At 37.2% G+C, this 12603-nt stretch overlaps 1 protein-coding gene across 1 annotated transcript in view; it reads right to left on the bottom strand.

The window, feature by feature from the left end:
* Positions 1-12603, bottom strand: part of LOC308665629 (cadherin-19-like) — an 89782-nt gene that overhangs the window by 56531 nt on the left and 20648 nt on the right. Inside the window, exon 2 of the mRNA XM_081323707.1 lies at positions 3203-3430. Coding sequence (XP_081179833.1) covers positions 3203-3400 — 198 coding nt within the window. The 5' untranslated portion in view covers positions 3401-3430. The remainder of the gene's footprint in view (positions 1-3202; positions 3431-12603) is intronic.

Genomic DNA, 12603 nt, shown 5'->3' with positions numbered 1-12603 from the left:
GTTCTGATTTATTTCCAATAAATCTTAGAAATTCTGGACTGAAAGAGCTAAATACAGTATCTCCAAGCATGACCTATAATTTAATTTTAATTTTCCATGCATGGCAAGTGACTTAAAGGTTCCCCTGCCCTCCAGATATATGACCAGCTTTGACCTTGATCCCACTTTGGAGTTTTTGAAGCAGAAGATTGAAGAACCTTCATGGAGCAAACCAAAGGTCTGTTTAGTCCAGCATTCTGTGTCATGCAGTAGCCAATTCTATATTTTTAGCAAACACATGGGCAATCGCTCTCCTCTACCTTGGGTGTTTAAAAATTATTACCAGTGATTCAGGAGGTATTATACAGTCAAGGAGGCTTGGAGCTACCCTCTATGAATTTATTTAACCCCCTTTTAAACATACCCTACAGTTAAAAAACAACAATACCTTCTTCCAGTTCTATCATATGCTTTCTGAAGTGTATGACCAGAAATCTATATAGTATTTGAAATGCAGTCTTATTAGAGTTTTATATGAGGATACTTTTATTTTAGGGACGCAGTGGCTCAGTGGGTTAGGACGCTGAGCTTCTCGATCAGAAGGTCAGCAGTTTGGCGGGTCGAATCCCGAGTGCCGCGTAACAGAGTGAGCGCCTGTTACTCGTCCCAGCTTCTGACAACCTAGCAGTTTGAAAGCACGTAAAAATGCAAGTAGAAAAATAGGGACCACTACGGTGGGAAGGTAACAGCGTTCTGTGCGCCTTTGGCATCTAGTCATGCTGGCCGCATGACCACGGAGACGTCCTCGGACAAGCGCTGGCTCTTCGGCTTTGAAACGGAGATGATCACTGGCCCCTAGAGTTGGAAACGACTAGCACGCATGTGTGGGGGAACCTTTAGCTTTACTTTTTACTTTTATTTTATTTATTTTTATTCCAAATAACAACAAAAACAACAACAACAATGTTGGAAGGGGTCTTGGAGGTCATCTAGTCCAACCCCCTGCTCAAGAAGGAAACCCTATACCATTTGAGACAAATGGCTACCCAGTGTGGAACTTGTCTTTTCCTAGCAGGCATACAAGTGTCATAGTGAATAATAATAACATTGCATACTAAACTAAGTCTCCCCTCCCCTCCCAGCCAGGTTGTCAGAATAAATAGAACACTGGTTTGATATGTTAGGATTAATCTATTATTCATATTCAAAGAAAACCATCAAGTATTGTTATAAATGCAATGCAGAAATTCACTGGAAAAGCCACTCTTCATATTCTATGTTCACTATCCTTTATGTGGGCCAAATTGTACTGCAGTCACTTTTTTGGTATTCAGATTAAAAATCCATATTTGAATTTCCTTATGCTTTTGTTGGTTTTTTTTAAAAAAGGCAAACTATCGGATAATATGAGTTGATTCTAAAAGGATACCAAGTTTATGGATACACACATTTTAATGTCTGTCTCTCTTTGCCCATTTTGAAATAAGTCATCATTCTTCCACCATGGTTGCTTTGAAAAGCTGTGAAAAGTAATTAATGGATTTTGAGTACTTCACCCTTTGGGCCCAATTAAATTTTAGCGCCAGTTAATTAGTGGTTAAACTTTTTGCCATTCATTCAACTTGAAAGTTGCTTTACAGAAAAGGTTGCATGATCTAAAGATCAAAATGTAGAGTTAGGTTTGTTTTTGTTTACACGTTTGGTCTTGCTTTTTCCAGCAGTAGAAAAGGACACAAAAGAAGAGAGGAGGGGCAAAGGAAGAGAAGAGGAGGAAGAATTTGGGGTAAAAATTAGCAAATGTTCAACCAGTGTCTATATTTTAAGAAGGATAAAAAATAATTGCTCCTCGTGGCAAAGCCACATTAAAATAATGAACCATGCAGGGCCCCAGAGCTGCCTCACTGGTAAAAGGATTTAGTATTAATGTGCTTCATTAAAAATTAATGATGAGTAAATTAGCCACTACTTAACATAATAAAATATCCCACTAAAATACTGGTAACTCATTCCTTGTGGTATGTGTCTACTCTGATGAAGAACTAAATTGAACAACAGTGGTTCCAAGGGTTGAAATCAATTGCTAGATGTTGATAATGAATTAACTTTCTTTCTTTCTTTATTTTTGGAAGATAAAAAGGGTTGTCTTACTGACCAGGAATACCAGCACTTTGGGCAGATTTTCCAAGACACCTTCTAATAGTATTGGAGTTCAATTTCCCAAAATTGCTGGTACTGGACCAAGAGTCTATAATTCAGGAAAAGCCCAAATAACCACAAGGGATTGGCAGCAATAAGAAAATGCCAGTAACCAGTTGGTGAATCTCCTCAGAAGGATAGCACCTTTTATTTTATTTTTTAAAAAATCAAAATATAAATAGGAAAACTATTACTACCTTATGCATATTTAGTCATGCAGGAGTTGCTCTTTTGCTAGTTCAGATGATAACACTGACAGGATCACTCAAGGTAGCATCTAACTGATTTTGCTGCCTGATGTCCCAGTCCACCAGATTCCTGGCCAAACAGAACCTCTATAGCAGAGGTCCCCAACCTATGGGCCATGGCCTGATTCCAGGCTGTGGGCTCTTGGCCAGTGGGTTGTGGAAATGGCTGGCCGGTACATGTATGTGTGGGCATCCATTCCCCCCACTCGTGTTAGCGCCTGTGGCCCAATTTGCGCATGCATGTGGGCATGAATGGGGATGCTAGTATGGGGCAAGTGTCTGCGGCCCATTGGAGCATGCGTGAATGGGCCACTACCTGCCGTGGGGTGTGTGCAGCCATTCATGCATGCACACAGCACCAGGGCATGCTGCATGTGTGAACAGGGCCGCTAGTGCCACACCAGTATGCATGGCCCTATGCATGCACACGTGCACACACAAACCAATTTTGAAGCTGCTCTCCTTCCCTTCGGTTGGAGATCTCTGCTCTATAGCTTCCGTACAGAGATGCTCTATGCCTAAATGATGCAAAACTGCTGATGCAAAACTGTTCCTGATTCAATTAAATGAGAACCTTTAGGAAAATGATAACAAATGCTTCTGTGCTTCTATGTCTTTTACAGATCGTTGTATATGGATACTTACACAATATAACGCAAGAAAGTTTCAAGAAAAATTCTTTCCCACCAGACCGGATTAAGGGAAAGCTTAGTGAAGCAGCCAGATACCAATCAACACCTCAGTCTCTTGCTAATCTTCTTTCAGAAGAGTTACCATACCTGGCCTGATTTCAAAGGAAGTGTTGACATCATTTCTTTCTCTGCAACCAGCAAGCTGCGAACACGGCTATGTTTCACATTCTGAGATCTCATCAAACCTAGTTCCATTTCCTTAGTGTTACAATTGTGCATGCAGGGAAGACACGGCCCCACATGAATGAGGGTCAAAGCAAAAGAAATCCATTTCTGATAATACATGCTGATAGTTCCTTTTCAATCAATATGCATCTGTGGAAAGAAAGAAAAAAGTAACTCTTGGAGCAAAAAACATTGTTTCTGTGTCAAATTGATGAAAGCCACCTTTAAAAAACCAGTATCTTTGATTCCAGGTTTGTTTTTCAGAAACATGTAAATCCACAAACAGGATACAGACAGGAAAAAAAAAATCATCTTTATCATAGCTGACCAATTAAGGTTTACCATTACTGTTATGGAATCTAACAATAATTCTAAAGATTATTTAGACACACAATATAAGTACCAAAAGGAGAAAATAATGAGTCTTTTTCTTCCCCCCCCCTCTTTTCTTTTTTGTCAATTTTAATCAGTCCTACAATAGAATGTATTAACTTGTAGCTATATTTGTTTTCTCTTAATGGAAAGTTTTCCAGTCTTGGTAACTTTAAGTTGCATGGATTCTAACTCCAAACATGCCGTCTGAGTAATTCTGAAACTTGAAATCTCTACTTCTTAAAATTGCAAAGGTTGAGAAACACTGTCCTAGCAGGACTTCCAGGCAAACAATGGCAGACTGAAGACAGCTTTGTAGTGAATGGAGCTAACAGCTTCAGTGGAGAGTTGTTGTTGTTGTTAGTTGCGAAGTCATGTCCGACCCATCGCGACCCTATGGACAATGTTCCTCCAGGCCTTCCTGTCCTCTACCATCTTCTGGAGTCCATCTAAGCTCATGCCTACTGCTTCAGTGACTCCATCCAGCCACCTCATTCTCTGTCGTCCCCTTCTTCTATTACCCTCAATCTTTCCCAGCATTAGGCTGTTCTCCAGTGAGTCCTTCCTTCTCATTAGGTGGCCAAAGTATTTGAGTTTTAGCTTCAGGATCTGGCCTTCTAAAGAGCAGTCAGGTTTGATTTCCTCTAGGACTGACCGGTTTGATCGCCTGCTTCCCTAAACTTCCCTAAACTTCCCTAAACTACCCATTAAAAGCAAAAAGAAAGATGATTAACTTACTCAATAAAAGTTTATATATGTTTTTTTCTAGTAGACTGTAATGGGTTTTAATTCATGAAGATGAACGATAAAGCTTTAAAAGTTTATTTATATATGTTATGATCAAAATATGAAATTAGGCATTTTATAAAATGCCTAGGCAATCTACAGCAGTGCTTTTCAACATTTTCACTGACTGTACCATATTACAATATTCGTGTACCACCAATCGCCTAGCAAGGTGTCAAAAATTGATGACTAAAAAACAAAAGGAAAAAAGTGATGAAGTACAGGTAGTCCTCAACTTACAACTGTTTGCTTAGTGACTGTTCAAAGTTACAACAGCACTGAAAAAAGTGACTTATGACCATTTTTCACACTTATGACCATTGCAGCAACCCCAGGGTCACGTGATTTACATTTGGATGCCTGGCAACTGATTCATATTTATGGTGGTCACAAGTGCCCTGGAGTCATGTGATCCCCTTTTGCAACCTTCTGACAAGCAAAGTCAATGGGGAAGCCATGTTCACTTAAGAACTGTGTTATTAATTTAACAACTGCAGTGATTTACTTAACAAATGTGGCGAGAAAAGTCATAAAATGGGACAAAACCCATTTAACAAGTTTCTCACTTAGCAACATAAATTTTGGGGTCAATTGTGGTTGTAGGTTGAGGACTATTTGTATACCCACTTACCACACTTTTAATGGGAAACTTGTGCTTGTTTCTCTGACATTAATCTTTGCACTGTTCTATCCCCTTCTCTCCTTCTGTTTGACTTAAAGAAGCCTCTCCTCTTCTCCGTCTCTCTTTCTCCATCCCCTTCTCTTTCCCCGTCAGGTTTTTTTCCTCCCTTTCCCTCCAAAATCTCTTTTGATATTCTCTCCTCTCTCACCCTCCTTTTTTCTTTGGTGTAGCTGAAGCTGATGCCTTTCCCCAAGGCTGTGTGCTGCTTCTGGAAGCCTGGTGGCGATCTTGGGCACCCAGCAGAGCCGCAGCAACACAGTATCTCTAGCTGACTCTCCTGCAGGCATTGCTGCTGCTTCAGCTCATCCCCCGCTACACTTTTACACTTTCTTTTTTTAAAAAAAACTTTTTATTTACAGTGCTTTTCAACCCGTCGTACGTATACCATCTGCCAGGTGCCAAAGTACCACCTGTGGTATGTGTACCACGGGTTGAAAAGCACTGATTTCTACAGAATGTCAAAAATGGGTCATCAAAGTATGAAACACTTAATATTTCACACATTTCCTAGATATTCTATATGCTGCCAAAAGGCAAACTGGCAAAGTACAAAATACTCTCGCTAAAATGTCATTCCAATTTTCCTTGTGCAACAACTAGATCAATACTAGTTTTTTACTCTTGTTTTTTTGTTTTTTGTTTAGTAATAAAATCCTGTACTTTATTTTGCATTTCTTTTTTTTTTCTTCATTTTCATATACAACTTTTCAGTAAAGGGTTAGGGTTAAGGTTAGAGTTAGAGTTAATGACAGTCTCAGGTTTGAGTACATACAAAAGGATCACATTCACTTTATTAAGACTGAGTTCTAGATTAGCTAACACATTTACTTGATAAAAATAAAGAATTGTGGTTAAGGAGTTTACAACCCTTTCTTTAATTTTCTCTTGTAGCAATAGGATGACGGATGAGATTTCGTCGAAACGTTGCTCTTATACCTTCAATTCTACGTGGGGAAAAACCCGAATGACCAAAGACCAAAGTATATATATATATATATATATATATATATATATATATATATATATATATATATATATATATACTGTATATGTACACACACACACACACACACACACACACACACACACACACACGTATATATCTACATATACATATACCTAATACTAATACATTACAAATTTCATACACAACGATAGAAATCAGTTTCAGAACACATACTGTATGATAATAGAATTTTCCACTGGAGCCTCTAGCAACATATATGACATTCATCAGAAAAATAGCTATGACACTTTTTCAATTGAGATTTTAGGATGGCTAGAATTGTAGACTTCCTCCCAAAATTTTATATATCACCTTACATATGATGATGAATTATTTGTACTAGACACTTTCTATATTCCTTATTTTTCAAATGCCATATAGTTCAATTTTAACTGAACTCAAATAATAAAAGAAATATTATCAGACCTGACTAACAAGCACCACTCAATATATCATCATTTTCACCTACTTCACAAATGAAATAATTTCATTTTTTCCCCCAGCAAATCAGACAGGTATCATACTTTAAAAAAATCAGTCCTGGTTTGAGGAAAATATATATATTACTTTTCAGCTGTAAATTAGCTGATACATTAATCTTCCATTTCTGACGACAGTTCTTTTGCCTAATGAATTTCAATTGTTATCTTACTATGTATAAAACAGAATGTTATAAGGAGAAGCTTTTTAATACTTTAATGACATATTCTACCAATATATCTATCAGCTTAATAAGTCTACAGAAATGATGTTCCCTTTCTACAATAAATATCTCACTTTACTGTCAGATTGATAAAGCCTTGGCCCATACAACCCCAGATATAACTGTGGTTGAAAAAGAAGAAACAGTGACAAATTGTTATGGCAATACCAGGGGACAGTAGAATAAAAGGCAAAGAATTGGAGAAGATCACAGGTTTCAACATCTGAAAATCAAAATTGAAAGTTTATGGCATAAACTGGCCATATTGGTCCCAGTGGTTATCAGGCCACTGGGTACCTCACCAAAAAATCTTGAACAACACTTAGAAAATCTGCACTTAAATAGTAATAGCAATAGCTCTTAAACTTACAGTGTTTTATAGCCCCCCACAACAATCTGAGGTCCTCATTTTACCAACCTTGGAAAGATGGAAGGCTGAGGCAACCTGGAGTCAGTGGGAATCAAACCGCTAATAGTTGGCAAAATTAGCCTGCAATATTGCATTCTAACCACTGTGCCACCACGGCTCTTAAATAAAATTTCCTTTTGTCAATTATGAAAAGCTGCATTGTTTGGATCTGCACATATACTATGCCAATGCACTACAACACCCTAAGTTCTTGGGAAAAACTTGATGCACAGGAAGGCCAATATCAGCTAAAGAACTGGAAGCCTTGATTTCATATCTTTGTGATCAGATTATAATAATAAAGTTTATTCCTATAATTACTTTATCAATAGCACTAATTAATTAACCTTTTCATTGGTTTTCAAAAGCACTGTTTAATTTTTGAAAGCATAAAGTAAGGCCAGATGATACATCTATTTCTCCATATTGATTAATTAAGAATAGTGTGCACCTTTAGCTGGAATAGGATAGGATAGGATAGGATAGGATAGGATAGGATAGGATAGGATAGGATAGGATAGGATAGGATAGGATAGGACAGGACAGGACCTTGGAGGTCTTCTAGTCCAGCCCCCTGCTCAAGCAGGAGAACCTATACCATTTCAAATAAGTGACTGTCTAGTCTCTTCTTGAAAACCTCCAGAGATGGAGCATCCGTGATTTCTGAAGGCAAGCTTTTCCACTGGTTAATTGTCCTCACTGTCAGGAAGTTCCTCCTTAATTCCAGGTTGCTTCTCTCTTTGATTAGTTTCCAACCATTGTTTCTTGTCCTACCCTTTGGTGCCTTGGAAAATAATTTGACCCACTGTTCTTTGTGGCAGCCCTTCAAATACTGGTATAGTGCTGTCATGTCACCTCTGTTTCTTCTTTTCTTTAGAAAAGCCAAACCCAAGTCCTGCAACTGTTCTTATGTTTTAGTCTCCAGGACTTTAAACATCTTAGCTGGTCTTCTCTGAACTTTTACCAAAGTCTGTTTTGTAGTATGGTGACCAAAATTGGTTGCAGTATTCCATGTGTGGTCTTTCTAAGGTTTTATAAAGTGTTACTAATACTTTGTGTGTTTTTGAGCCAGGTCTCACCTAATCTGTACTTATTCCTTTGATTTTTTCCTGCCTAAATGTAAAACTTTGCTCCATATTAAATTTCATTTTGTTGGATACGACCCATTGTTCAAGAAATTGGTGGATCTCTATGTCTTAAAAGTGTTCTTTTTATTTTGCTTTGTTTTTACCAAGAAACATAACATAAAACTCTTCCATTTGCATCTTTTTAATGGAACCCAATACAGATTAAACTCTTGTTATTAGACACGGAGGTTAGGTTTGGTTTATGAAAGTGTATTTCAAAAAGTTAGATTGCTGTATCCAACAGATTTTCATGAATTTTATTTGCTGTCAGATGCATGCAGCCCATGTCCTGTCAAGAACTTAATTCAGACAAATTTAGAAAAGGGCCTAAACAAAAGAAATCTATTTTTTCTGGATATATCTTCTTTCCTATCAAGGGACATATATTGCTATTTTAATGGTGGAGAATTGATGGAGGAAGATTATCTGGTGTTCTACTTTCTACATATGTTCTGCCACCATTACATAAAAAAAGAAAAGAGTTTAAACTGGAACAATCAAAGGTAACTGTCCCCGCTAATTATTCTGGAAAGTTTTGTGTTCTTTATATAGAAATAATATAATTTGTTGCCTCTTCTTCATTTTATTCCCTCTTTTTGCCTATGTTTTGCCAGTTTTATCTGTTTGTGAAGTTCCATGACGTTAATAAACATAGACAGTGGTGGGATTCAGCTGGTTCACATCACTTTGACAGAACCGGTAGATAATTTTTTGTTGCCCAGGCCCAGAATGGACTTCCAGAAGCAGCATCCATACAGAGAACTGGTTATTCACATATTTGAATCCCACCACTGAACATAGAGCTATAAACATATAATTATACTAGCTTATTAGCTGAACTGAGTGATGGGTCTGCCTAATTTGACTTGAAACTGACTAGGAACATATACTGTGCAAACTAAACTTGGATATTAAATTACCCAATATAAGATTCTAAATTGTGACATATGGAAATTATTTTGTTTTACCCTCAAAAAAAGTATTTTCAGAAATTCAATTACCTATATTTGTTTTTTCTGACAGATTTCCGTGAATTTTATGTTGCCAGATATGAATATGCATAGCCTTCTTCAAATTAAGAATTCAAACAGATTCTTTCATTGCACACTAAGGAACTGGAGAACTAAACAAACATATCTCAACCTGTCACCAACATACATTCCAAGCATGCTTCATGCTAATCAGTAATTATTAAAGGATCATTTTTTCACACATAAAAGAACTAGGTTTTTTATTACAGTTAAGTGAGTTTCATCCTTGTGGTGCTCTCTATTATTTCTATTTGGTTAATGTTGTTCTTTTTTATGGTGATATTTTAACTCTGGTATGTAAGCTGTCTAGAGTGAGTGTGATGATTGAGGCAAATAGATAGATAGATAGATAGATAGATAGATAGATAGATAGATAGATAGATAGATAGATAGATAGATAGATAGATAGATAATATTCACAGAACAGTTTTTTGACCATCTTATAGAGATGTTTAACTGTGACAATACCTTCAGTGGCTTTCATCCCATCTTTGAGCATAATTAAACCTTTGGTTATGGTTTTTTTTTTTTAAAAAAAACCAGGCTCTTGGATCAAACTGATAGAATAGCATTTTCTCCCATATGCAACTGCCTGGGGATGTCTGGGAAAAGTCCTTTTTAAATATTCCGCTACTATCAGAAGGACAATTCTAAACCAAATGCAGGAAACAAATCTAACTCCATTCCTGCTGTCCATCAGAACAGTTGGCCAAATTTCATTTGTCTTGCCCCATGAGATATTGAATTTTAAACTAATTTGTCTATTAGACAAAGTACATTTTTAACTGATGAGTTCCTCTCTTAATTTTATTTTATCTGCATTGTTAACCATCCTATGTACCATTTTTTAAATGCAAATATCAGATAAATACTTGATGGATAAATATTTGTGTAACATCTCCAAAAATGATACATTTTAAAACTCTGTTTAGCCTATTATAAGTATTACCTTTTAAAGACAATTAAAATTAGAATGCTGCCAAAAGCTCTTAAAGTGGGACATACTGGGTACCATAGATATAGTAGAAAAAACTTATTGCACATTTAAATAAATCAGATCATCTGAAAATTGTACAAGAATAGCTAATTCTCTAAATACGTCTGAGATTAGCCAAATTATCACATCTCAATCCTGGCAACCTAAGTATAGAATTGCCTGTTTAAAAAAAAATCCACATTTTTGCACAGACCCAAAAATCAGCTATAGTTAATAGGAATTCCTTAGTAAAATAATTTGACTTATCATTCAATACAGGTATTTGCTGATTAAATCATTGACATGACTGGTATTCCTCAAGAAAGTAGAGTGGAAAAAAAGGGGATCTTGTTTATAGATTGCTAAGCACATTGGTTTGTGCTTAAATTGTAAGCCGCCCTGAGTCTTTGGAGAAGGGCGGGATATAAATGGGATTAAAATAAAAATAAAAAATAAAAGATCCCATGTCTGAAAAAATGGTCACATTTAGGTTTATGCTAGTTTTTGGCAGCAAAGATTCCAACCTCATAAAATGGAGCTTAACATATTTGATTATGTTTCTGATTGGGGAGTGTTTATTCCTCTACACTGATTTATAAATAATTGCACTTGTACACATATAACACTTGAACATATTAAAATGTTACTTCAGCAAAATTACATCTAAGTAGAAGAGTGTATGTTTGCAATTTTCATACAAAAATAGGATATAATGAAAATGTATTTATGTTTTAATTATTTAATAAAGCTTAATTTGTTTCATTCCAATATTTAAACACATTAACTCAACAAATTGTTAACAAATCAGAGCCAGTTTGGTCTAATGCAGGGGTAGGCAACCTCAGCTCTTTTATGACTCGTGGACTTCAACTTCAACTTGAAGTCCACGAGTCATAAAAGAGCCGAGGTTGCCTACCCCTGGTCTAATGGTTAAGGCACCAGGCTAGAAACAGGGACATCATGAGTTCTAGTCTACTTCTAGTCCTTAGGCATGAAACCCAGCTGGGTGACTTTGGGCCAGACATTCTCTCTCAGTCCAATCTACTTCATGAGCCACTCAGAGTCACATGTGAGATGGGTAGCTATGCAAACAAAGAAACAAACAAACCCTCCTAGCAACCTTATGTTGATGTTAAAGAACAGAGAGAAAAGGCTAAATTCTGTGGATTTGACTACATCTCTTCTTCTAACTACTTATTAGAAATGTCCACCAAAGTAGGAGTGGAACTATCATAAATCCTGTAGATTGTCCAGCAAGATATCATGATTGATTAACTCAAAAGTTTCTGAGATACCCAAGAGCTCCCACCACAAAGGAAAAAAATACACCTATACCAGAAATCCCAACAGATTCTTCCTGAGTAATCTGTTGCTTTCATGTCACATCCATTATCTATATAGTGATGTGTCTTAAATCGTCCATATATGTGGCTTTCTGTTTTTAAATCAATGTTTGACTTAATTTCAAATCTGTTCTTGGGGAAAACTACATAAAATTGTACCCCATAAAACTCATCAAATGTATATAGTGGCCCTAGAGTTGCATTTTGCTCCTTCCCTACTCAAACTATATAAGAACCTACTTGCAATTGTACTTAGATTCCAGCCTCCAATTTCCAAAAAGAGCAAATGTGAACATCTCCCTTTGTTGCAGGGAGATGATTCAGATATTATTCAGCTGACTCCGGTTGACCTCAGAAACTAAGTACAATAATGCAGGGACACTAGTTGGTAATTAATCCTTAGAATGATGGTTTTGGCCAATAAACCAAGGAAGCTGAACTGGATAAGAAAAGAGCAAGAGACTGCACATATGAGGAATTTTGAATGCCTTGGGAAAATATATCAGTGTTCTGAACCAGCCCTCTTCCGGCCTTGTAGTAAGGCAAACCCCTATTCTAACAGAAGAGACTGGAGAGCGTCCAAGGCTGAAAAGCGTCTGCCAAGATTTATTAGTCAATTAACAAAACAAGAAACAAAAACACAGGAACTTGAATCCTCAAGCGGAAGGGTTGCTTTCAGCAACCAGCCCCTCCCCAAACACTCCTTTTATTGAGAGCTCAGGGCGTGGTCTCCCTGTGCCTCCTCCCGAGGAGTCCCACAGCCTTTCTTTGTTTGTTCCTGCTCGACTGCCTCCTGCGTCGGGCGTCCTTGAACAGGGCCAGCTGTGGGTCATCATCCTCCGCACTATCGGGCTCACGCAGCTGAGAAGAGGTCCCCGGCTGAGGGCT

Source organism: Vipera berus (genome assembly GCF_964194415.1).
Source record: "Vipera berus genome assembly, chromosome: 3".
Taxonomy (NCBI): domain Eukaryota; kingdom Metazoa; phylum Chordata; class Lepidosauria; order Squamata; family Viperidae; genus Vipera; species Vipera berus.
The sequence above is the reverse complement of the archived record's forward strand: the minus strand, read 5'-3'. Positions and strand labels throughout refer to the sequence as shown.